At 43.4% G+C, this 27,113-nt stretch overlaps 1 protein-coding gene across 5 annotated transcripts in view; it reads left to right on the forward strand.

Moving 5' to 3' along the window:
* The window catches only part of LOC137861127 (glypican-5-like), a 418,126-nt gene that overhangs the window by 49,853 nt on the left and 341,160 nt on the right, over positions 1–27,113 (forward strand). For 2 of the 5 annotated variants that reach the window (XM_068692222.1, XM_068692223.1), the window contains exons 1-2: positions 940–1,227; positions 23,178–23,339. In XM_068692222.1, the coding sequence (XP_068548323.1) occupies positions 1,071–1,227; positions 23,178–23,339 (319 nt within the window). In that variant the 5' untranslated portion in view covers positions 940–1,070. Of the gene's footprint in view, positions 1–936; positions 1,228–23,177; positions 23,340–27,113 lie in introns of those variants that run through there. The other 3 variants (XM_068692226.1, XM_068692224.1, XM_068692225.1) reach the window with 3 other exon arrangements.

The raw sequence follows: 27,113 nt of genomic DNA on the forward strand, positions 1-27,113 counted from the left end.
GGCTCCCTTGTTGCTTCAGGAGCATGTTAGAAGCATCTCGAGGGTTGCAAGCAACCTTAAAGAAATCAGACATAATGGCCTCAAACAATAGTCATGCTCATAGCTCATAACGGGCTCCATATGCCTGAAAGGTTCTGTGCAAATTCTGCTGTTTGTGGGAGACGTCTTGGGGTTTGCTCCTCTGGAAACCGTGTTTTTGTGAGGTGGAAAATGCCAGAGGTTGCTTAAGGTTGGAAGCTGTCTGCTGAAGCATGCTGGAAAGCTGCTGATCCCACGGCATACTTAGGGTGGTAAAAAGATGGCAGAAGAGCTGTGATGGTGACCCCAGCCCCGGGAGGCCACAGGGAGAGGCCAGGCTGCCCTGGCCAAGCACGGAGCCGTGGCAGCTGAGGTGAGCGAGGTGGGTGCGGGCAGCTTGGGGCAGCCCAAGCAGGGGCGGCTGTGCCTGCACCTGGACATGGCTGTGCCAGCCCCACAGCTCAGCGCTCGTCCTGGCCTTCTGCTGCGGGGCCCAGGCCACCTGGAGGGTACCAGGCAGTCAGCGCAGCACACAGGTGAGGTCCTGAAGGAGCTACAAGGGCTTTGTTGTGTGTGTGTGTTTGTTTTGTTGTGTTTTTCCCTGCACAGGTCCAAAAGCAAGGGACCACCTCAGGGCTTGATTTGTTGCCTCGTCCCCAGGAAGGGTGCGCTTGGGCTACTTGCTGGTGCATTTCCTAGCCACGTTCCCGTGCTAAGAGCCACCGAGACGAGGCAGGGCCGCCTACCTGTCCCCCAGAGCCCACCCACCGCTGCCTTCCGCAGCCCCCCGCCCCGCCAACTTTCCCCCGAGCCCGGCGCCGCCCCCGGGGCCCGGCGCCCCCCGCCCGGCTCCCGGCGCCGCTCCCCCCGTTGGCTCCGGCCCTCCCCGAGCCGGCCGGCGGGCGGGGCGCGGGCCGGGGGGGGGGCGGGAGGGAGGGAGGCGACCGGAGCCGGAGCAGGAGCAGGAGCCGGGCCCGGGGCAGCGGCAGGGGCCGGGACTCGCGGCCGCCCCCGCCGCCCGCACACGGCCCGGCCCGGCCGCTGGGTGCGAGATGGCCGCCGGCGGGAGCCGCGGGCTGCTGGGGCTGTGGCTGCTGGCGGCGGCGGGGCTGGCGGCGGGCAAGGCGCCCAGCTGCCACGAAGTGCGGACGGCTTTCCAGCTGCGGCAGATCGGGCCCCTCAAGCTGGTCCCCGACGTGCCCACGGCCGGTCAGTGCGAGGAGGGAGGGAGGGAGAGAGAGGGGTCGCAGGTAGCGCCCGGGGGGGTCCGTGCCGGGCTGTGTCCGGCCCCGCTGCTTCTTGTTCAGACCGCGGCGAGGTTTGGGTCGGGACCTGGGGCAGCGAGGTGCTTCCAGGCAGGTCGCGTCCCCTGCAGCCGAGTTGCAGAGAGAGCCGCTGAGGACCGCTCGCGTTGCCGGCAGGCTGGGGAGCGAAGGCGCTGCAAGTTGTGGCTGAGGAGGAGCTCCCCGGCACGGGCTGCCCCGCAGAGGGAACCTCGCGGAGCGATGAGCAGAGCTCAGCCTTCACCCGGCAGGGCAGCGAGCCTGCCTTGTTCCGTGCTTGTTGGAGCTGCCGAGCGGCGTGCTGCGCCCCTTCGCCTTTGTGTACAGTGGGTGACAGCGGCGAAACGGGAAAGTTGCACGTAACTAAAGATTTCTTTTGTAATTACCCGCTTGAATTCATCATAAAGGAACGAAGTGCTTCACAATGTCAAAAAACGTTTTCAGTCTTATGAATGACCATATATCTATCTGGGTAACGAAGGCACATCCCTGGCTTCCGCGTGTTTTAAGAAAATCTTTGCAAGAATTGGAATAAAAAAGCAGAGTGTCAGGTTCATGTACAACAGCCTGTAGCTGCCTCTTGGTAGCTCTGTTGCTTGTAGGTGTGTGGTGGGATAACTGTCAGTTTGGGTTATTGCTTTCTTAGCTTTCATATTTATTTTTTTTTAAAGCAGTTCAAAGCTTGCTGAGGTTGATGGAGAGACTTCTTATTGCAAATAAGTTTTGGATATGTTTTCTGGCTTAGGTTTCTGTCTCAAGGACAAGGTTTGATCGGCAATTGCTCTGATCATAGACAGCTCTATATGGCTGCAAATGACTCCATGGAGCTGGTGATCTTTACCTTCTCTTCACGTAAAGCAGTCAAGATGACACGCGGCCGAAAAGTTGTCTGCAAGCAAGGAGTTATTCCTTACTTTGTGGCAAGAGGAGGTTTGTGGGAACAGCGTTCTGAAGCTTGAGTTATGTTGCTGTTCTCATGTGCTGATAGAGACATCAGATCACATTTATCTTTTGAGAGCTAAATGTGAAAGCTAGTAAAAAAGCGGTAAAACAAGGCTTTTCATCCATTTTGTTACACACTTAACTCTCTTTCTTGAGCTATTCCTGGGAGAAGTTCTTCAAACTTTTATAGGAAGTATAAAAAAATCAATGTAATCAAAGTCTAGTACTGTAAATGAAACTTGGGGGAAATCATGCCCTTCCAGAAGGAAGACATAGATGCTGTGATGCTTTGCTGTTTTTAATGTCATACCGAGCCTTCCAATTGAGTATCAAGCTCTCAGAAAATAAATAGCATGAGAGAAGGTGAGAGAGGGTAACACGCTTCTAAATTTTAGCTCTCATAAAGGTTTCTTTGAAGAGGATGATTGGAGCAGAGCTAAGGAAAAGTAGTGCGTATTGATCTTCCCTGTTTGTTAAGTACACTCAGCTCCACTAGAGCTCGTGTGCTTTAATGATACCTCTTGCCAGGCAGTAATGCCTCCTGCCTTGTGCCCTCTTATAATTAAGCACTGAAGTGTTTTCCAGTGTTTTCATCTGGCAGCTGTTATCAGTGCATATATCTTAGTATGCCCCACCACACACGCAGTAGGACTCCGAAGCTTATTTTGTTCAAGCCTTTAACAACATGTGGATGTTGAAGCATCTCCCCTGAAGACTTCGAGCAGTGCTTGGCTGAGGATGAAGGAGAAGAGGGGAGCGGAGGGCAGCTGGGGGAGCTGCTGCAGAGCAAAGGCCAGACCTGCGTGTGCACTGGGACGCTCCTCAGCTGTCTGCATGTGGGTTTTGGCTTGTTTTCTCTAGAAAATGGAACTTTTGCAGTCCTGTTGTCTGTTTACTAAGTATTTTCAGTAACAAAGGTGTTGAAAGCCCTTAGCTAATCTCAAGACAGTATTTATTGGCTAGTAAAACAAATCTTACAGAGGCTAAAGTCTTAAGGATTATTAAGTTCTTATATCCTGCAGGAAAATCAGCGTCTGGGCTGGGGAGAGGGGCACGGGCAGAAGAAGCCCTCAGAGGCTGTCAGGTGGTGATTTTCTGTCTCCTCTTAGGGGCGGCGCCTGTTTCACACTTAATAAAGTTACTGACTCCAGATCCTGGGGAGAGTTTGTAGGCTACACCCTCCTGTGGTATGAGTGGTGGTTGCGGTGCTGAAGTCGCACACGGCTGGATCTGGGATCCCAGCTTGATGGGGACCGCTAGCTGCCTGCCCTGTTGGCGTGTGGTCTGCAGGCAAGCCGCAGGCTGCCTGGTGCTGGTGAGCTTGGAGAGGGGCAGCGGCCTCAGCAGGACCTGGCAGCCTCTGCCATAACATATGCGAAGAAGGAGGAAGGCTCTTGTGGACAAATGCTGTTGTTCCTAAAGCATGACATGAACCTGGCAGCGGCCTCTCTGAAAACCAGCACCTCCTGAAGAGAGCTCTTAGGTAGGCTCAGGATCCTCCTCTTAAAAGTCTCTTCCGTAGTTTTGCCAAGTGACATGAAATATTTTTCCACTCTAGCGAAATCTAGTCCATGAACAAGTGCAGGACTAAGGCAGAAGAGTGTTTTGCCACAGATTGAAAAAGCAGCCCAAACAACAGGTATTTTTGAGCAGCAGATCTCCTTGACCTGTCTGTAAGATTTTTTCTTCGGCTAATGGAGTCTGTAATGCTCTCTGGTAGCCTCCTTTTCTGGAACGAACGCCGACTGTTTCAAGGGTAATTTGCAGCAGATAGCAAACAGCTTGGTCAGGTAGAGGTACTGCTGCCTTGGCTGGGATTCAGAGGGAGGGCTTTTTGTGTCTTCCCCTCAATTGGAAAATGAGGTCATATGTTCCTGCTCTTGTACTTTGATAATCACAGGCTGAGCTGGGATGTTTTTGTAGGAGCTCCTTGGTGAACCTTTTGGGGAGAGAGAATTATATGCTGTCTCAAAGGGTGAAGGGCTGCGTGAATCCTGCCAAGGAACTAAGCCTTTGGTTCCAGAGAGTCTAGATACCTCAAATCTGATGCTTACTGCTACGTACGGTATTCCTCCCAGACATGGGGCTGTACTCAGTGATACCCTGCGAGCCCTGGGTTGTATTACAGTGGAACTGCACGTAGGCACAGGGCTGTGTGCTGTTTATTTATGGGCTTTTCCATGGCACTGAGTGCAGTGGTGGCTGGCTGTTGCTGCTTCCAAATTCACACAAGGAAAACTGAATGAACCCAACTGGAGTCTCTGACTCCTCTGCGGGCAGTGAATTGTAGCTGAACCATCCCAAAAGTAGCACTCGTTTCCTTTGCTAATCATGTAACAAGAAAATCTTCATCTATGTGTAGTCTTGGCTCTCTTGCTTTTTGACTACTGTATGATCATGAAAAATAAAATCTGTAAACATATGGTAAGTTGTGGAGAGAAGAATTGGGTTGACTTCTGGTAAGCAAGAAAGATGTTTGTCACTCATGAAAGAGTTCTAGAAAATCTTTACCTCCTCCATAATAATCGTGTTGAGGACTACCTAAAGGACGGTTTGCTTCTTTTGCTGCTCTGCTGCTTTACAAAGAGCACAGGAGCTGCCCAGCTTGAGCTCAGAGACTCACTTCTGAAGGGCAGATTTTGTCCTATTAAAGGTTTCTTTATTCTCTGCTGTCATCCTGCACCTTAAATCAGCAGCAGAGTTCATTACCATGTGCATGTACTGAATGTCTCGTAGCAGAACTGGACATGCATTAACAATGTATGCATTAAAACTATTTTACTTTCTGAACAGCAACAGGAAAGCCCTAGATTCCTACCAGAGGCTCCTTGCTGCATGTGGTTCTTCCAGCTCCCTTTGCGTTTGGAGAAAGGAGCATGAGCTGGATCCGTTTTTGAATATATCCAAGAATATCTATTAAACTAACCATTTTATTATGGAATAAGTCATACCACACTTTAGTTTCTTGTTGATTTTTCTCTTTTATTACCTCTCAGCTCTTTATTTCTATCATCTTAATGAGAACGCTGTAATTGCCCCAGTAAAGGTGCAGTGCTGAAACACATTTTGCTCACAGCAGCGTTCTGTCAAAGTCACTCATAAGTCTGGTGTGTGCCAGATGTGAAATGTACTTGCTTTATTGGCTCTGGAAAGTTGTTGTCCCATCAGGAGGAGTGTAAACTACAATTTCTGCTGGGGTTTACTGTCAACCCGCGTGCTTGGCTGGGCAGCGCTGTGTTCGGTTAGCGTGGTGTATCTGGGAGACAGGGGTGCTGATTAGCACGGTCACATTAATGCTTAGAACGAGAGTAGGGTGGTTAAGATATTAAGAAAGGGCACGAAATAATTATTTCCATCAGGTTGCCTGTTCTTGTAGAAAATGTAACTGTATTCTCACGGCTGATAGCTATAACAAGCTAGAGAAATGTCCTTGCTCGTAATGAAAAGGTTTTCTTATATGGCACACCTTTACTTCCCATGACAATTAGTATTTGTGTATTTATGGACACACAGGCTTCGTGCTGGCTTAAAGTCACGGGCTGTTGACCCACTGGAGGGAGTGCACTGGTTCAGTGTCAGATGGATTCTGTTCCCATCTTTGTCACTCAGAAATAGCCGAAGATGAGGTCAGTGGTGCCTCAATTTCCCTCTCTGTTGGCTGTGTCACGGTACATTATGTTGAGGGGTTTAGCTGAAAAGCTGCCAGGAAAGGGAGGCAGACTGCAGCTGGTCAAAGGTATCAGTTAGGTACCTTCATTTCTTCAGGCTGTCTTCCATGTAATTATCTCTTTATGCTAGGAAAAACACTAGAATTTATCTTGGTTTCTGATGACTTGGAAGCTGAACCTGAAAGTCATCCATCCCTCCCTCTTCTCTTCCAGAGGAAGTCCCAAGGAGACAGCAGGCTTCCCCGAGTATCTGAGCAGTCACAGGCTATAGACTGCTCTTGCTGTGACAGATTTTCTGAGCAGAAAAAGTTACATTTCTGTAACCTGCAGCTCCTCTGGAGTAAGGATGCTTCCTCCATTAATCTTCTTGGGATTTTATAGCCCTCTTCAGGCTCAGGTTGTCACGAGAAGTGTTAACCTAAAGCTGGCAATGACTGTAGCAAGGCTTAAGCCAGTGGTAATATCTTTCCTTCTCTTTATTTCTCTTCTTTTTCCTCTTCTTTTCCCATGCTTTAAATTTGTTTGACGTGGGACCAGCTGCCCACTCTGTAATGCCCTCCCGGGAGCAATCTATACGCAAAAAAAATCTGTTTAAACTTACTTAGTGCCTCATAAAGATGGAATCACTGTTTTGCTGCCAGATGGAAACCTCGAGTACTCATATCCATTACCGTCAGAAAAAGTGTGTCCTCGGTGATTCGGGTGAGCATTTGGTCCAGGTGAGCAGAAGACTGGCTTAGTTACTCACATCAAACTTTCCTGTAAACATCTTGAGAAGGAATCTAAAAGTCAGCAGAGAATTGACTCCCCCTCCAGCATGCAACCTTGTCATCAAACTGAGTAGAGGGGAAGAGCCAAACACACTTGCAATTCAAGTGGTTTATTCTTTTCCTCAAAAGTCTCTGAGGAAAATGTTGTGATTGTTGTTCTATTTATTTTATGGCCACCTCAAGATCCTGGTGATTCTGGTGTTGAACTGGATCTCAATATGGAGAACAAGCTTAGTCAGAAACAACCCGTCCTTAAAATTGAGGTGACACTCGAGAGCTGTCTCTGTAGCTCCTTAACTGCCATTGAAGTTTTCCTTCTGTAAATGTGAAAGTAACCAAAAAATATCATCCCTGTCCCCCAGTACTGCAGGGCTGGGCAGTAAGTTTTTAAGCACAGGGCAGTAGTAATGAAAAGGCAGTGATGTGGTAAGTGGAAACCAAGTTGGCATGATAATAATTGCTATATAAATCGATAAAATAAATACATCAAAATGAGTAAAAGCTTTTGTAAAGATTAATCATGAAAATGGGCATGAACCTGAGATCTGTAAAAAGCAAGGAGATGTGTGAAAGGCATCCTGGGCAGGAAAATGGATTTCTCTTTAAAAATGATTTTGTTTTTAGGTGGTATAAAACTAGAGCTACTGTTCCAAGCATTGTAAAGTCTTTCTAATTGAATCGTTCTCCCATGAAAGCATAAACTGACATGATAAAGAGGCATATGTTTAATAATACTTCAAATAGATACTCATCACTTACCAGTTTAGAGCACAACATATGCTTCTAGGGGAAAACACAAATTTTGATGGATAAGAATCAATTTCCAAACAGCAGCCAAGCCCATGACACAAGATTTATACTCAGTCTCTCAATCTCTGTCACCTTGATTAGGTATCACTACTTAATATGGTAGAATCATCCTGATATTTATGAAGAGCTTCTTGTTTCGTTCACATTAAGGTAATTTCTAAGCAGCATCAGTGGATGAGATGAGCCTCCTAGCTAACATTTAATGATTTAGTATGTTAAAGATGCAAGTCTGCAAACCACTTAAGATTTAATTATTTTATTTCTTTTGAGGCAATACATTCTTTGGAAAAATTTAAAATACTTCTGACCGGTATCTTACCCCTTTTGGATCTACAAATGTAACCTGAGCCCAGGCCATGAGATAAGTCTGCACTGTGTAATCCTGTGGACCTAGGAGGTCGAGGATTTTCTCTGCTTTTATATGTCCTTCATGACCCTGGGTGGACTTCTGTTGGTCCAGGTGTGTTAAGAGAGTATGTATGAAGTGGACTGGGAGAGTCTGGATAGGGAACTGGCCTGCGCTTGTAGAATAAGGGTGTTCTTATTCCCATATTTGTGTTCTTCCGCATGGAAGAACACGAGGACGATTTTTGTGTCTCCAGTGTAGGGTGTCAAATGAAACTTAGGTGGTTGACAGGACTGCCAATTCCATGTCAAGTCACGTAGTCTAGTGGCATCTGATGGCAACTAAATAGAATAGAAATGCAGTGTAATAAACTCCACTGCCTTATGACACTCTTCAGCAGACACGTAGCTGTCTCTGGTGGGTTTACTCCTGAAGTGAGAGGTGTCTGCAATTATGTAGTAGGGTAGCACCCCAAGGCTTGCTCTGGATTGAAGGTCAACTCTTTTGTACAGGGTAGTGCATAGGTAAGCCAAGGGTTTGCCCTAGCAATCTTACAGATGAATTCTAGAGAGTGCTTGACTATTTTGGCCTCCCTTGAGGCTCCAAGTCTGTACAGCACCAAATGCCTTTGCAGTATTTAGCAGATGATTTATAGCAGAGTAACAACAACTTTCTCTCATTATGGGTAAGCACTATGCATATGCTGTTATGAGAATAAATCCATCTATTTTACTCTTTCCAGTACATCAGTTTTAAAGGATGGTTATTAATGACATTCATAGTGTACTTATACATGCATGATTAATGTATAAAGTTTTCACTTATGAAATTTCAAGGCGCTAATTCAAAGAATATAGAAAACACTTAAAATAATGGAGGAATTTTAAATCTCATAGATGATACCGTTTAGTGTATTTCCTACCTTGTAGGCTCAAAATTCTCAGGAAATACCGTTAATATATATAATACCCTCAGGTTCTGTCTTGCATTTTGATAGCTAAAGCATGGAGTAAAACCCCGAGTGTAACCAGGAACTTCACAGCTGTAGCAGACAGCAATTTTTTCTCCCTAGAAGTGGTCTTTAATTAGCCTTTCCCATCTTTTGATCTGTAGTTTTTAGCCTGCTTAAGTGATTCTGTGACATATTCTTCCTTTCTGTGTTCTTACTATATTTCCATTAATACTGATGTTGAATGTATATCTGCATTTGAAATAGGTATGTAGAGATTTTTGGTCTTGCTTGCTAATTACTTGCTTTCTCCATCAGCCAGTGTGTGCAACAGCCTCTCTGGAGGGCCATCCTTCCCCAGGGAGCTTGTCCTGCCAGAGCCCCTGTTCTGCTGTGCAGAGCACTGTCAAGTCCTTTAAAAACAAATGAGAGACAAATTTCAGAGAGCCACGTTCTGAATCTGACAATATCAGATAGGTCATGGTGGCTTTGTTTGGTGGCTAGTTAAATTGGATAGTTCGGCACATCCCTAGATGTTAATGGTTAAATGTATTCACTGTTCCAACAAAGGCCCCATTCACGAGGGGACTATTCTCTGCTCGTTATGCATGCATAATTCCCATTAATGCTACTGGGGGTTAAGTGTCTATAGTGAGGGGGGGGGGAGAATGAAACTTATGTTTACACATCCATGTTTGCACCAGAGAAGAGATTTTGGAACTCATGAGAAATTGGTTATGTTTCCACAGGTTCCTTCACTTTAAGGAACTTTAAATCTCAGCTTTAAGGGGGGAATGAGAATGGAAGAAGGTGACATTTGTTGAGCTGGCTGTCACTTCTCTGTGTTCTGTCAATAGTTAGAAATATTACTGCAGTGCTACTACTAGAGGAGCCTTTTGAAAGTAACTCAGTGCTTGGAAATTCAGGAGTCTTACTTGGATATCAAGATAATGACTCAGAATCTCTAACATCAGGTGCAAAGTTTTCCCAACTTTTGACTCATGTTAATCAGGGTGACAAGATTTTGTGATGTATACACAAAATGGGTATTTTCCATAGAAATCCTTCAGATTAAGATTCCTCACTCTTAGGTGCACATCAAAGTGGCGTAAAAACCATAAAGAAGCTAAGCATCGCCTCAGAAAGCCTTTCAAGTTCCAGAAAGTGCTTGAACTACTAAGGGTTTTGAAGTGCTCTAATCTCTGACATGGGTGACGTGCTAGGCTAGCACTTTTTTGTTTTGTCACAAATCATCCATGCACATAGTGCAAAGGGACCCTGACAAAGTCATTTTACTTTTGAAAAGGGCAGGTTTTTTCATAGCATTATGCCTCCCATTCACATCTACATGTTTGCTTCCACTTTGTTCAGGTCTAAGTAGCAGGGCATTTGCATAGTCTTCCCTTTGTTCTCGGTAAATATGGAGTAAAATGAGCAAGATCCGTGCTGTGAAATTAAAGCTCTACTCTTGAGAGATCTTAAGAGCCAAATCCTCACAAAAGGTATGGCATCGGAGCGCCAAAGGAGCTAGTGTCCACAACAGCTTGCTCTGGGTGCTTGTGCTAGGAAATGTAAATAAAGGGAGGGTAATCTGGTGAAAACTGGGTGTAATTAGGAAAATACACTGTTGAGAGCAGCTGAAAGAATAGAATAATTGAAAATAGTGCTGAAATGGACCTGAAGTGATCATCTGGCCCATTCCTACTATTTGCAGGCAGGATTAGCTGTGTTTAAAGCAGTGATAGAAGATCACAACTTTCTTAAGCTATGTATTCCAGTGTTTAATTACATTACTGCTTTGCTTTTTCCTAATGCAAAACCTGACTCTCCCTCACTAAAACACAGGCCTTTTGCTTCTTATCTTGTTCTTAACACCTTCTTCCTTGCTATAACATTCATATATATGAAAACTGCTCGGGTTTGCTCTGAAACAGTGCTCTTTGCATTTGTGCTGGTGACTGATACAGAATTAAGCTTTTTTTGGGTTAAGTCTGTCAAACCTAAGTTTAGGGTACACGCAGCAACATTGATACATGCAGTCAAATGAGCTTTAAAACCAAATTGACATTAAGTGCATTAGTTAAACCTGGAATGATGTTGATTCAGGACGTGGTAACCAATTAAGCATCATAACTTGATTTGGTGCCTAAGCCCAAAGAAAAGTTTCTTCCTTATTTTAGAATATTGTGAAGAATGAATTGTGTGGCAGACACAATGTGGGGATGTGAAATTCCACGCTCATTCAAGCAAAATAATCCCTTTTCTTGCAAAATGACTAATTCACACATCTGTAATGTGATGACAGAGGGGAGCATGCAGAGAAAACAGTTTTCAAGTGATCAAAATCAATAGCAGTTGGTTTGGAAGGCTGTGAGTGGAAAAGCGCAGGGCTTTAGCACAGCAGCATGGGGACGCCTGGAGATGGGAGGCTTGTACAAAGGAGGATGTGTCAGGGCTGCAGGGGAGCACCTAGCTTGAAAATCTAGACATTCACCCTGGGTTTTGCTGGCAGTAATTAACTGTATTGCAGATCTGTAGGCAAGAAGATGGATGTCATGCTACTGAAAGCAGAGGAAGGTGGCCCAAGTTTTAGTTCTCTTGTGAGCAGAAATAGCGTTTCCAGGATAAGTCTGAGGATCTCTGGTTTTCCATGTAAAGAGTAGCTCCGGCCCTTAACTCTCTGTTCTGCAGTGTGTCACTGTTACGGTGTGCTCATTCTTGAGCTATGTTATATTCTAACTGGTGTAGGGAAATTATTCTTGCTTTGTGGCTGAAGAAAAAAGGAAGGCTCAGATGAGACCAGTGTTGCCTAGGCTTACTGCTCCAGGTGGATCCAGTCCTGTTCCCTGTGTAGACTCCAAGTAGCTGTAATCCAGAGCTGTGCTGCGAGCAGCATAGCCATGCCTGGTGTGATGCTGTGCCTGAGCTAAGACACCCCCACCTCTTCCAGATCAGGGTTTGTGTCCTGCCGCTCCAAAACAGGGATGTCTGTCTGAAACATAGTGCATGGCTGAACTCCAAGTTACTTGACCTGGAAGTCTGTCAGAGGATGAAATCTCAAACCTGTCTGTCTTGTGTTTGAGCCGTACTCTCCTTCCATTACAGAAACACAAGATGTGGGAGCTGGGGGACCTGAGCCATGCTGTCAGACAGGATGGTGGCTCGCCACTTAGTATTTGGAGAAGAGCACCCAGGATCTCTTATGGATGTCCTGTGTTGGCAATTGAAGTATTCCCTCCTTGCAACACACAAGATGAATGTTTTTCACAAGTATAGAATCTGTAGCAGGTGCTTTGTAAATTATCTTCATTTGACATGGGTGTTTAAAAGGAGAGGTGTAACGAGCCTGAAGGCAGGAGAACACAAAGTACACGGAAAATCTCACTTCCCAAAACAGAGTAGAATTCTAAAACAGAGTGAGATGAAAACATTGTTTTGAGAGATTTCTACTTTAAGAAGACTTGACCTGAGCCTCCTAATCTTAGTTTTGAAGTCTGGAAAAAAACCTGCTACCATTCAGAGTAGCTCAGGGTTGTATTTGGCTAAAGAATTGCCTGTTCAGTTTCAAGCTGCAGCAATCAAATTTACTCTTCTTAATCTGGTTGCCCTAGATAAGTCAAGCAATACAAACGTTTGCCTTCCCCAAAAAGCAGCTGTGGTTTGGCGGTACCTGTCTGTGATCTATATCCCTCTGGGAGCTCCCCCGTTGCTGCTCGTGTACCTGCTGCACTTGGTGTCCTTCTCTGATGGAAGTGAGCCCTGACAGTGATGAAAAGTGTCAGTGTCAGTTGTTGGCAGGGCTGTTGGCTTACATTTGGGAAGTGTGTTCGAGAGGCACTATCACAGGTGCCAAGACATTAGCTGAGTAGCAGGGATTGAATAGGGCCAGCTCGTGTCAGCTTGGCTGCCACTGTGTCTCTGATGGCTGCCACCTCAGCCCAGCTTCCTTTCTAACCCCCTGCCTCTGGCCTTTCCAAATGGAAATCGAGTGCAAGCGGCATAGCTGCCTGAAAGATGAGCTCTGGAGCATCAGTAACACCATTAGTTCTGAAGGGAAGAATGCAAGCAAGAAGGGAAACGCAATCAGTTCGGTGTACGGTGATTAGTGCCTTATTTTAGTGCTGAAAGGGAAGAAACACGATTTCTTAATTTATAGAACAGGTGCATAGGATCAAAATCCAAAAGAGGCTCTCAGAGGACACTGAACATGCATGTGGCAAAAGGCAGTCTCCACTAGGAATTACTAGCAATCTAAGGGAACAAACAAAAGGTAACTATCCTCTTTTACATGTGAGAAACAAAGCTTGGATGCTAAGGAACTCGCCAAAGGTCAACATGTATTTTAGTATTGCCAAGCCTAGCAACTCATCATCAAAGGTGTTCAGCCTGGTTTTCAGTAGCAGTCAGTCTGTGGTCTCAGCTTGAAGGCTTCTGGAGCACATTCCAAAGGATCCTGCCTCAGTTATCTTGGTGCAAGGTGTCCCAGCAAGGTGCAAGGCTTCTGTGTAATCGTAGTGATGGGGTCTGGGAGGGGGTGGTGGGACACATCATGTGCACTGAGCTCAGCCGCTTTCTAGGTTCTAGGGAATGTGGTTCATTCAGTCCAGCACGGAACATGGGATTTAAGCATAAATCCTAGGTTCAGCCTAGACCATCAGAAACAGGCTGCTGGTCTTAGGTACATCCCATGGGGCTGTCAGCTGGTACTTCTGGGGTATGGTGCGTGATGGCTGTTGCAAGCTGGTGGGATTTTTAACCAATAAGTACTGTGCAATTGTCCCGCACTTTTCAACATGGTGTAGCATGGATCAACCGCACCGTCCCACTGCCTATGCCCTCAGGGGCGTGTGGATGTGCCAAGGAATAGCCCAGCACAAGGGTGTGGGGCTAAAGCACCGAGACAGCGCATGCAAGTTTTATTTCTTCTGAATGCTCACCCTGAATGAGTATTCATTTCTAGTTAAATTCAGTCATGTATGTTGAGCTCTTTTATCTTTTGTCTGCTCTGGGTTGCCTTCCAATGCCTGTGGGTACAATTCATGATAACGAACTCTAGTTTTATATCAGCATTGCTGCTCTTGACAGCACAGGAATTATGTGCATAAGGAACTGAAGAAAGGGAACACAATGCACAGACTTTGTGATACTGTAGCCTTGCTGTTGCCTGCTTTAATTAATTACCATGTCACGGGAGATGAAGTTGAAGAATTGGTTGTAGTGAGGGGTGTCTAGCCAGTAATCAGCTGCTTAGTTTTGCTTAGTTTTGGTTCAGCTTTGCAAAGGATTGCTATTTTTTTTTTCTGTAAATAGTGTCAAGATGCTCATTGTGCTTTTCTCCAAGTTTTCAGAGTTTTGCCCCCCTCTTTTTCCTAAAACTAAAGAAATAAAATTGAAAGGAGGTTGGAATCCTAAATAAATTATTTCAAATACTGGTAAAATGCTGATAGAAACTGTCTGGTAAATCTTGTAACTGTTAACTTCTGCACTTGACTTCAGAATGAGAAATGGCCAAACTGGTCAAAAGCATTTGGGTTTGGGGCTGTAAAATTAACACTTCAAGGAAGAATGGTGCATGTTTAAAGGAAAGAGAATATATTGTCTGAGCACTTGGCTTCATGTATGGCTTTCAAGTGAAAATGGCAAAAATGGAAGTTTTTGTGGGGAGGACAGGATCAGGGATTTGTTTTTCCTCACTGCTCCAATGGTGTCCTTTGTCCCGGTTTCCCTTTCTGAGGCTATTGTCCAAAGATCTTCTAGTCCTTGATTTGTTTAGATTTTTCTTTGCTTTCATTTCCCCTTCCAGTCTAATGTTCTGATTTTTATATTGACAGCTGTAGTGAAAAACAGTAAGAAATACAATTGAACATGAATGTATCAATACTTTTTAAATGTTCAGGACTATGCCGCCTCATATGGATCCTTACCACCGCAGGTGAAGCAGTTCCTACAAAAAAGGTCATCTGTCATTGGTATAAACTGTCGGCGTTAACATCTGAATTATTGTTAGGCTTCAAAGTTGAGATAAATAAGGCAATTCCCACCTTTCATAAAGCTATTTTATTTCATCTCCCTTTAGAACTAGACAGACAGCCCTTTATTGATTTGCATTCAGAAGCTTTCTTTATAGCTGTACAGGGCTAGAAACCTACATTTTTCATTTAAAAACAACTTCAGTTTTGTTGTAAACACTATAATCCACAGAGAGCTACATATCTGTGTTTCAGTTCAGGCTTTCCACCATGTGGTTTCTGTGGCACTCTCCTTGAAGTACTGCAAGTCAGAGTTCTCTGACAGTGAAATGCTTTCCCACTGGAGAGAAAAAATTCAATTGTTTATTGTTGTCTTTAGATGATACAGGGCAGGAAGATTTACTAGACTCCAGTAGAAAATATTTTTTATGTGTTTATGACTCTTGATGGTGAAAGATTGTATCGGATTTTCTGCTGTGAATGTGATGAAGTATAATGAAAGATGAGTGATAGCAGCTTCTTTAATATCTGAAAGTTCTTGTAATTTTTCTCACCTCTGTATTGCAATTACATATGTTGTCCCAGGAAAGTTGAAAGAAGGAGTTGGCATTACAGTAAATAATGCATAAATCCCCTTGATACAGACCCATTGACCTCTATCAACCTAGACTGTTTCAAAATGTTCTTTACGCGTCTGTCTGCAGGTGCTTAATTGTCAATCTGTAGAAGTACAAGATCTGGAGGTGGTAATTCCTGTGCTCTTCCATGGGCAAGGCAGATAACGCTTGCCCTTCTTAGCACCTGGCACTTCCCAAGCTCTCATCCCTTACATTAAGGCAAATCATCTGTTAAGAATGATTTGGGTGAGGGTGCTGTGGCAGATCAGTGAGTGCTCACGGGAACCACATCAGAGAATCAAATAAGAGGTGAGCAACAACAGCAACAGCCTCAATGGCTGTTTGCCTTCAGCCTCCCAGGTGCAGCCAGAGTTTCTAAGGAAAACTGGGGATGAGTGGCATGAGAAGGCCTCTACCTGCAGCAGCTCCTTCTTGTTTTCAGAGAAGTTGTGGCCTAGGAGCTGGAACAGTCTCCTGGCTGCACTGCTTCACTGAAACAACCCACAGGTATGCAAGTGGTCGAAGAAATAAAGATATTCGCAGGCAGATGGGAAGTTGAGTGAAGGCTTTGGGAAAGAGCAGTAGAAGAGGGTCTTGTTTGAGGAGGACGAGAAGTGGGAAGAGGAGGACCTGTTCCACATATTCACTGGGTGAGGTTTCTGTGAGTGGAGGGACATCCAGTTTAGTGCATAGACATGTTCTGCTCATCAGTTCCCACAATGAGGCAGGTTCCAGGCGGTACAGCCAAGGTACAAAAGCTACTGAGCATAGGTATGCAGTAATTGAGGGTGTAGGGCAGGAGATGATTCGGAAACTAGGCCAAAAAATCAGAATACAAGAGCGGTGAAAACTGGGCAAACAAGGAAGTGAGGGGGAAAAAAAACAGACAAAAAGTACTCTGCAGCAAGGCCTAACAACATTGCATTCTGCAGATGCTGCCCTTAAGACCTGTATATTTTGAAGAGTCCCTGCTTTGGAAGTTGATCAGGGCCAGGGCTTGATGGTCTCCAGCTGTCCTGCAAGCTTTGGCACTTGCTGATGCTGCCAGCTCACTGGAGTCATGACATCTAGTGCTTCTTGCTGTTCCTCTTCCTTTCTCGTTCAAGGTTTCCCACTCCCCTTGGATTTGCTGGCATAATTCCTGTGCAATCAAAATGGTCCTCCTGTATTATTACTTTTATTTATATATATATATATATATATATATATATATATATATATATATAAATGTATATTTTAGTGTGTGTGTGTGTGTCTACTAAAGAACTCTTGAGCTCATGCAAGCTCTTTTGACTTGACTGGAGTAGGAAGTAGCTACATATGCTAATAGTTACATTAGTAGATCATCTAAGTGGTGCTTGATAAAACTGGAGTTGTTTATCTCTTAGGCTTGATTGTTTCAGCTCCAGGAGCACATCTGCTCATGGCTGTTAGTGATGCTTCAGTGTAGCTTAGAATAGCAGTAAGAAGGTAAAGTCCACTGATCGTGTTAAACAATATCTCTGTTAATGTACAACAAGGGATTAGAGAAATCTTCATGACTTGTACTTTTCAAGCTGTGCTTGTAGGCTGTCATGCTGCATAAACAGAGAAAGGACAAAATCAGGTTATGTGGTCAATATCGCTTTGGTATTTCTTCAGCTTTTTGGCTTTAAGACAGTATGTCAAAGGATCCTTTATCTACGTATTCTTATTATTAAAGCTAATTTAGAGGAATAAAATCTCTTCTCCCTGTAGCCTATCTGGATGTTTACCCGTTGCTCACGGGAGCAGGTTTATAGGGTTAGTTGCTATTTAATGTATAGCACTCATATGAAGCAGTGTGTGATGCTGTGCTCCTATCAGTCTGTTGCACTGCTTGTTGATTTTTCTGGTAACTCCTGGCATGTGCTACTTGAGGTATAATAACTATGGTATTTAGAAGACTGCTAAATCCAATAGCAGCCATTATATTATTCACCTATCATGCTTGGTGAGTTTAATGTATTTTGAGTGACTTTCTAGTGTGAAAATGTTAAAGCTGCCATGGGATTGAGCTGTGCTTGCTGCTAGGTAAAGTTGGTTTGTGTTTTTGTGGATGAGTGTTTCTTAAGAGTGGCCTTGCAGCTATAGGTGGTGATGGCTTTAGTGCTGCTGTGGCACACGAGCTCCATAAAGACAGGACTCTCAAACTTCTGGCAGCCAACAGTGGCTGCGTTTCCCCTCGCTGATGTGGCTGTGCTAGCGTGGGCTTTTCTCATGCAACTGCAGGGGGAGCCCTGGTTGGAATTTGTTTCCTTTTCCATTTGTTTTTGCCTTCTTCCCTAAATTAGTTGCTTCTAATTGCTGAATTTCCCTCTAGCTGAGGCAGCAGCTGCACCAGACAGATGAGTCTCAAGAAGGACAAAGTGTTGGCTCCTGTTCAGCTGGGCCAGACTCAATGCAAGGTTCTTCTGGCACCTTCTGTGTTACTGAGGCATAATGAATCTTGGAGTTTCCGAAGACATTTGTAACAGCATTAAAACCTTGGGTTTTGGATAAGAGCTTTGTTTAGAAATACTGTTGAAAAGTTTGTGATGATATAAAGGAATAATAGCTATTAGAGGGCAGATCTCCCTGAATTTGCTTGTTAGATAGTGCTTGTTCAGGAGTACGGCGTGGAAGCTGTAGGCTCAGCTCGTACAAATCAGCCCATCTGACAAAATTCTGGAGGTGCAGTGATTAGTGCCTGTGAAAGATCTGTTTTTCTCGTTTCAGAGTTAGCTTTTACAGTGTGTGCAACATTTAAAGACAGTGCAGGGTGTTTGACATGTCTGCTGTGTGTCCAAAGCACTGTTAAGTTACATGGTGAGCTAACAAAATGAATACATGTTTAGCTTCTGAGAGGAGTGCAGGCCTCTCTTTGCTTTTGGGAACTTACAAGTATCCTAATTCAACTACCTTTAATGGCCAAGGTCTGTTAGACTTCATTTGTACCAAAGTTTAGAGTGGAGTCCCCAAACTCTGCTGATTTAAAACCAAAAGCAAGCAAACAACACAGCAGAACACACTGCAGCTGACTTCAGCAGAACTGGCCTGATTGACACCAGATAGGGATCAGTAGATTTATGTGAATTTGGCACCTTAAGTATTTTATAACTATGAGAGAGAGGTAGTGGATAGATGATGCCTCTGGCATGTATTACTTGCCTTAAGGTTTCAGGAATTTTGAGTAGGAATCGTTGCTTTCCAGTATGGTCCAGTCTAGTATAATTTTTCTTGCCCTGAATGTGACTTTTTAAATTGCAGCAAAATACTTAATCCTTTTTTTTTTTTTTAATCATCACTCCAGTTTCCCAGATCCTGCAATGTAGAAACACAGATGAATAGATACTTGTGCTATAGAACCCCCTCCAAGTGCAAGCTGAGGATGCCATTCCTGCTTTAATTGAGAAAGGGTGGGATTGCTCCAGTTTTATTCCTTTAAGCCAGGGAATTCGATGTGACAAATTGGCCATGTGCTATATTGTATTAGCCCATAAATTGTTTCTGCCATGCCTGTCAGTGCCCTGAATGTGTTCCAGTGAAATAGTTACAGTAAAAATTTGAACAAATATTTGAGTGAAAAGTCTTTTTGTCTGTCAAACTGCAGATGAACAGAAAGGTGTGATTCTTTGTGCCATAATGATTCACCATAATTACTTGGTGAGTCCTCCTTCTGGGAACTGGGGATGAAGTAATCCCTTGCTTAACAGCTGACCAGTTAAAAAGCAGCTCTGCAGAAAAGGGTCCCAGCAGACAAGAAGTTAACAGGAGGTAGCAGTGTGCCTATGTGGCCAAAGCAGCCAGCTGCGTGCTGGGCTGTTTTACAAGGAGCATGGCTTGCTGCTTGATGACAGGAATTTTCATTTTTTGACACATAAGACTAAATCTGTCCAGCTTTGGGCTCCCAGTACAAGGAGGCTGGCATAGTGGAGCAAGTCTCGTGGAGGGCTCCCATCCTGGTCAGGGGCTGGAGCGCATGTCATAGGAATAGAGATTGGGAGAGCTGGGTGCATTCAGAAGGTTAAGGGAGATCTTACTGCTGGCTTCAACTCTGTGTTGGAAGGAAATGGAGAAATTAAAACCAGATTCTTGAAGGCACACGGTGATAGGATGAGAAGCAATAGATACAAGTAGGAACGTGGGAAGTTCTGATTAGATGTATTTTTTAAAATGTATTTTTTACCATGAGGATGATGGTCAAATATTGGAACAAATGCCCAAAGAAGTTGTGGCATCACCTATCCTTGCAGATGCTTGAAACTTGGCTGGATGAAGTAGTTTGATGTAGTTTGACTTGCTTTAAGAGGAGGGCTGAACTAGATGACCTGTGGAGATCCCTTCCGAACTAAACTGTTTTATGGTGGTACAGGAAATAAGGAGCTACTTGAAGAAAACATGTATGCTTCCTAAAGAGAAATAATCAGGATCAGTTGCTGAAATAATGCTGAAATCTTATAATAGATAAGTCTTCTACCCTCTTATTTATGAATGATGCTTTGATGCTTTTTTTTTTTTGGCCTTTCTTTTCTGGTGTACAGAATGGCTTTGCTCCTAAACTTGAGGAAGGAGTTTCCCCTTTAGGTTTTCCCCCTGTTGGCGATCTGCAGTGCCCATGCAATAGTAGTGTTCAGGCAGTATATCCCTTGGTCATCTCTGAGTCATATGGTCTTCCTTCCCTCTTTTTTTTTTTTTCAGTTGGAGAGTATATTTTGCATTAACAAGAGAGATAAGATAAATTCATTTTGGCTTCAGTGTTATTAAAGACTCAGATACAAATAATCAGCTCTAATTTAATCTCAGCACCCAGGCTTTTGTAGTACTGAAAACTTTTATTAGGTTTCTGTAATTGTGTTAAAAGTCATACCCTCAGGCTAACACTGAAGCAAGAGAAACTGCCAAGCTCTGTGCAAGACAGTACTGACCTGATAGTCTTGCAAGGGAACTTGGGCTTGTTCTTTGCCAGTCTTTTAATGGTCTGTGCTCTGCATCAGTCTCCTCAACAGTCAGGGCGCTGGTGCTGCTGTTCCTAGTTGAGTGCTCTCTGCATCACTTTGGTTCTGGCCCAACAAAAACTAATCTTCAGGCTCCTGGAGTGTTCATCCAAGAAGATACTTGAGTGGGGAATTCAAGGAGTGTGGTTACAGCTGAGATGTCTGCACTCCTAGAGATTTTTGGAGATTTTGATCCTTGTGATTCCTTGGTGCAAAGAGGCAGACCTGACAGCTGTGCTTCAAATACTTCGGATGCAGGTCTAAGCCTCGCAAGGGGCTTTCAAACAAAACCTGGGAGGACTGGTGCAAGGAAAAATGCTCTGAAGAACAGGTTGGCATTGCAGAGGCCAAGTAACACAACCCTTCTGTTCTTGCCCCCGCGCTGTAAAACGTCTTAGTCACTCAGGAGTCTGCACTATCATTTCACACGTGCTCCGAGCTGCCAACTCAGAAAAGTGGTCCTTTCCCAACCCCTGCTTCCTTCTGACAGAACAAACATATGCTCATGGGGTGAGCGACATCAGGGAACTGCTCCAAGTTAAAATTAGCCTGGCCAAGAAGCTAATTTCAACCTGGGCCAGCTTCTCTGGCACAGGAGAGCAGGAGAGCGTGCCCAGCCGGTGACGAGCGCGCAGGCCTCCCGCTGCTGCTTTCAGCCGCCTGCCAGCCTCTGCTGGCGCGAGTTGGTCCCGTCCTTCTGGGACCTCAGGGTAACGCGGGTGGTCGTTGCTCCTATTTCTAAGCTTGCATCAGAAACTGAAACAAGTCCACCTCCAAAATGGTATCTTGAGTCAGCCCTGTCTTCCATAACTGTTTATTTTCTGAACTGCAATCGGAATCTAAATTCATTGAAATATTTCACTTTGGCTTTGACGTTTTTGCTGTGAATTAGCTGCACTTTCCAAAGAGTTGTTACACACTGGAAGAAAAGTTTTTGGGTCAAATATGATGTCAAGCAGGTCAGTGTTTTGACTTTTTCGGCATGTAAGATTTATTGATTTGTTGGCCTGGAGCTGGCCCTGAATGGTGATTGTTTGGATGCTTTCCTGTGGCTTTTTCAATATGTCTGGTGAACCCTGCTACTTATTTCTTCATCATTGTCAACTGCACGTGCCATCTTACTGTGCGTTAACCTGCACAGCCAGATGGCGACAATTAACGCAGTATAATTGCTCATCAATGTTCATGTCCTGTGGCTCGGTTCTCTGGTGTCCTGAGTGAAATTTTACAGAGGAACTCATCATTTTGGAGAGTCGGGGCTGTTTGTGTCCAATCGACTTAAAGCCAGGGGTTCCCTGGGGGCCAGAGGGCCAGGGCCTAGCAGGTCTTCAGGTGGCCGCGGGCCCCATCGTAGGGGAGCTCTGTGGATGGTGAGGCAGGGCCACTGGGAGAGGGCGATTGCTGCCCCACAGCCATGAAGGGACAGCAGAGGGGCCACTGGAGGTGCAGGCAGCTGTGGCTGAAGCCTACCAGGCCCCACGGCCCTGACCTGCCTGCCACCATTTTCAGTGTGAGGTGAGGGGAAGGGAGCGCCTGAGTGGCACTGTTGTGACATCTCTTGCTGGGGAGTTCTTACATTGGTTTACTGAGAAATATGTTGGAAATAGCTTCTTTTTAATGTGTTGTGGCTTTTTTGGCTCTTTTTTTTCCCCCACCTCTCTGTTTTTAGATTTTCTCTCTAAACTGAAGTCAGTTTTTTTTTTTTTCCCCATTTAAAACATATATTACATGAAGCATGAGAGTGCATTTATCGATATTTTTAGCAGCTTGTTTCTAGAACTTGATGATACCTGCAGATATGGTGGAGTGTGGCAAATGGAGCCTAAATGTCCATCACAACTCCATGCAACACAGGCTTCCTAATCAAGGGCATTGAACTTAACTGAAACACATACAAAGATGAAATAATAAAAAAAAAAACTAGAACCAAAATATTCTTCAAAAGAAATAAGAATTTTTATAATAGAGTTTAAACTTTTTCTGTAACTTCAAGAGGGAATAACTGCAGTGCCTTTGCTAAATACAGGCAGACCATATCTTGCTTTCAGAAATTCTAAGGTAAGTGTTAGGTAGGTGGAGGTCTGTCTGTACATGGCTAAGTTTAGAGATGATCATTTTAGGTGAATACCTGTTGACTTTCAGTACTACTTAGGCTCAGAAGTTGAAATAGCAGTCCATGACTTGCCAGTTGTATATAGCTCTGGGTCTCTGTAAATGTGGCTTGATAGTTTCTTACCTCTGGCCTTACGTAGCTACATTCAGGCTGCTACAGAAATCAATTATATTTTGTGGTAACTGTTGCTGCTTGTTTTTTTTTTTTTTTTTTTTTTTTTCCACTATTTCTTTTTTGTAAATCTGATTTAGTCAGGAGCTGAGGCCACCAAGTTGCCATAGCTTTTGGAAGGTGCTAATGCTTTTTAACTTTTCTTTTTTTTTAAAATTATTTTTTGAGCTGCTTAGTAGTCTACAGGTTTTTGAGAGGCTTCTACTGTAGGAGGCGAATAGGTGGTTTCTTGAGACACTACACAGGTACATATTGGATCCTAATCTAAAGGCATGTTTTTCACTCAGATGTTAAAGGTCTGCTCTTAGCAGAAGTTTTAGAGTGGAGATATTGCCCCTTTGAATGTGTGTCTTCAGTAATTCTCCTGTGTCCTCATGTTCTATTTAAGTATTTTTATGCTTTGTGTTTCATTTATTTTTTTTAATGTAGTTGTTACGTTGACATTAAGAAGCATTATTTATTTTTAAGGTGCAACTCAGAATATTTTCTAATTCTTGTGTTTCTTTTTGTTCCCCTTCTTATAATAGAGTCAGATTTACAGATCTGTCAGCATAGAGCGCCAACATGCTGCACCAAGAAAATGGAAGAAAGCTACCAGGCAGCTGTTCGAAGAGAGAGGTATCAGAGTATCCAGGCAATGAATTTTGAACTGAATTACATGATTGTTGGTTATGTCACAGCTTTTCAAGGTAGGAACTTTCGAGGTACTCAAGTCCTATGATAAGTATTTTGTAAGGACATCCTATGTAAACAAAGGAAAAGCTCTTTTGTTCTTCATTTCCATTGCATTGCATACAGTAGTTGTTGTCTTCTTGTTTACTTCCCTGCTCTTTAATGATCCTGCCTTTGGAAAAAGGTGAGGGCACTTAGTCTTGACTGTTATTTTAAGTATCTGCCTAAATCTAATTAGGAATAGATTAGCCTTTGTTCCTGAGATCATATTTAAAATGATTGTCACAGATTTTTCAAGGCATTTCCAAATGTCATTTAAGTGCCTGACGGCTGTTTGTGCCTTTTAATACCTGCTTGTGTTGCCAAACCATTTAAGGGTGTGGAAAGTTAAATCAAAATGTAGTTGTTGAAACTGAAGAATAGGTGGTCTAACAGATGCGTCAAATGAAAATACAACTCTTTTCCTTTTAAAATGTTTCATTGCCCCATAAGTCATGTGAAGAATGACCAGTTTTCAAGTTGAATGTGCATGCACGAAAGATCCTGGACTGAAAGTCTGTTCTTATAACTCTTGCTGTTCTCAAAGCTACCTTCTAACATGTTGTTACAGGGTCTACAGAGTTTATTCATACAGATAGTTATTGTATTATTAAAGGGAGGGAAATGGTTATGTAGGTTTGTGCACTATAAAGTATTAAGCACTTGAGATTTTTCTCCAGAAAGGCTTTTAAGCATAGGCTATGTGAACTTTAAATATATGAGAGTTGATTGATTAAATCAGTCATTGAGTGTCAGTCATTGAATTCAGCTGTTGACTTATGTGGACCTAAGTATGTGCTTAATTTTAACTGACTGCTTTGCTATATTTAGTGCTGAGTACCTTCATGGAATGGGTTTTGAAAACAATCCAATAGTTACTAAAATATGAAGTGCTGAGGTCTATATGATTAAAGCTGTTGTTACAAGGCAGTTATTTTATCAAGTAGTAGCTTTTTTTGTCTAGTTTCATCCATTGGAGTGAAAATACTATAAATAAAAAAGTGATTGACAGTTAATAAGAGCATATTATCTAAACTTGACAGTCAGATACCAGAAGTCATAGAGATACATAAACACAAGGTAAAAAAAAAAAAAAATTCTGCTTTTGGTTGTTTGCTTCTTCCCTCAGTTGTGTGGGTGAAACACTTCATTTTGGTTTATTTTACAGTTAGTTTTTGAAAATATTTTAGTATTGCTGATGATTTAAAATTTTAGTTAGAGCACGCTTGCTCCAGGCAGTGCTCTGCACTTTGGAGGAGTGCTGTAGTAAAAGGATGTCTGTGTTAGAAAAGGGTGATTGTGTTGGCATTGTTAAATGCCGATGAAAGATTCAAGCAATCTTTCAGTATCATGACAGAATAAAGATAAGGTCAGAATAGATTAACCTACCAGCCCCTGTAGGTCAAGCTGGTAGCTTTATTGTCCTGATGAAGCTTTTTGATGAAATGAAAGTATAGTTAGACATTTAAACACAATTGAAATTTACAAGTGCTCCTTAGAAGTGGGTAAACAGTTTGCTTGTAGCTTGTTATGGCTAGCCTTCTGTCTACATTAGGTGGGAATACTCAGAAATGCAACTTTGCTCTACTGGGAGCTGCCGCCTTCTTTGTTTCTGTCCTAGGTGTAAGTGAAAAGCCTCCTTATCTATCTTATGCTGTATAAACATTCTGTTGCTACCAGTAGCACTGTGTGAGATATTCACTGAGAGGACAATATTTGCATAGAGTTAACTCTGTCCTTTTGGTCTGTTTTGGTTTGTTGCTATTTTGAGTGATAGTGTGAAAGTGTTTAAAAGCATATTTAAAGTCTTAAAAAAAACCTCTCAGGTGCCTTTCAGATTTCATATTTCTTGCAGCAATGGGAACTGGCTCAGACTTGCAAAAAATAGCATTTTTTTTCATTTGTATGCTGTGGTGTTCACTTGTGCAGTTGTCATGCACCATTTACTTCCTTTTATATATATATATGTACACATACACACTATTTTTATTACTGTTAGCATAGTCAAAGCAAAGCAGTAGTTAGGCTGTCTACTGTTGAGGAAAATAAATCTTAAAAGCTTTTTATGCACTTTTAGCAGACAATACTGTTAATATTATACCCATACTGATGGAATCACTTTCAAGACTAATATGATACAAGAATTAGATTTTGAGTCCAACTTTGTGGTGGTGCAAATTAAATTTCAATGAGAAGACAATGCAGATTTTTTGGAGAGAGAATGTTTCTGATGTTTCTATCCCCTTATTTTCTTTCATGGAAGACAAAAGATGTTTGCTTCTAAGGGCCTGCAATTAGATATTAATGGGAATGAGCATTCTCGTGTGAGTAGGAGTTTTAATATGGCTTCAGTCAAATATTCCCTCTGCAGTGCCTGGGTACTGCAGTATCAGCTTGTGGACATCTCAGACTGAAGAAAATTATTATTATTATTACTGAGAGAGTTATTTAAATACTTTTTGCCCACAGCTGAAATAAGACAATTTTCACAGGTGTCAGTTAGATGTGCAAAATAATTACTCTGGAAGACTTGATTAAGTATACCACAGCTGTGGACAGGCTTGTTATGTTTGGGCTTATGCCTGTTCCATACATATGGTCAGCCCTGCAACTGCAGTTTAATCCTGCTATTTTTCCCCCTTTAAAGTCTTCGATATTAGCAAGCCAGTACTTGTTCAGACACTTCATAAATCAGTCTTCTGCTTGGGTGATTTTTGCTTGAACTCCTGTGTCCTGTTGCTGTTGCACCTAATTTGGGTAGGAAGAGGGTCATTGGCATCATCTGCAGGTTGTAAAAATTCTCTCCCCGTCAGTAACAGGACAGAAGGAGGGGAGAGAGGTGTGAATGAAAGAGCCAGCTGGATGCCTGGGAAGTATGTCATCAGAATCAGCTCCTGGAAAATCATACAGTGTCACCAGTCCTTCCAGTGTTTGGGATACGGAATGTAACCAGGCCTCAGGGGGAGGATTTCATGGAAAGCTGCTGGATTCACTCTCTTAATGTTTTGTTCCATGGTATAGCCTAAAACTCATAACCATGGTATTAGTCTGCAGATGTGTTATTAATGCCTCTGTGCTGCAAGTGGATGGGACTTGTAAGCATGCCAAGCTGTAATGGGAGCAGCATAAGAGAGGTGAAAGTAGCTGCTGTAATGGCCACCTTTAAGTCACCCACTGGCTCTTCACAGGTGGTTTTGTTTTGGGTGCATTTTGGAGTGGGTTAGTGGGTCCCATCTGAAAATACACCAACCTTTCTCTGTCCTTGATCCTATGCCTGCAGCCTGGAAGTGTCCAGTGGAACCATTTAAGTGAATGACCAAACAGAATGCTTTGATTTTGTAACTCACTTTCCCCTGACAACCAGAATGTCCTCCTTTGAAATTGCCTTTTTTTTTTTTTTTTTTTCATCCTAACCTTTTTTAGGCTTGCATATAAACCTACTACTATAGCATAGATTTTGAATGGGTGTAATTCTTGTTTCTGTGAGGTGGTGGAACGTGTTACTGGTACTGATGTCCTTCTATTCCCAGTTGTTCCTGCCCCCTCCCTGCCTCACCAGTTCCCTGATGCAGTCACTGCTCTCCTCGGGGACAGTTCCGAACAAGGCAACTTTGATTTATTGTTTGAGGATTAAAAGTGGTGTGGGTGTGCTGGCTGAAAGTTGCTGTCAGAAGAGGTATCAATAGTCTGGCAGGAAAGCTTTGTTGTTGGCAGACAGAAGAGAGAAACCTGCCCTCCCTTTTCTGTGTCTT

Source organism: Anas acuta, chromosome 9 (assembly GCF_963932015.1).
Source record: "Anas acuta chromosome 9, bAnaAcu1.1, whole genome shotgun sequence".
Lineage (NCBI taxonomy): Eukaryota > Metazoa > Chordata > Aves > Anseriformes > Anatidae > Anas > Anas acuta.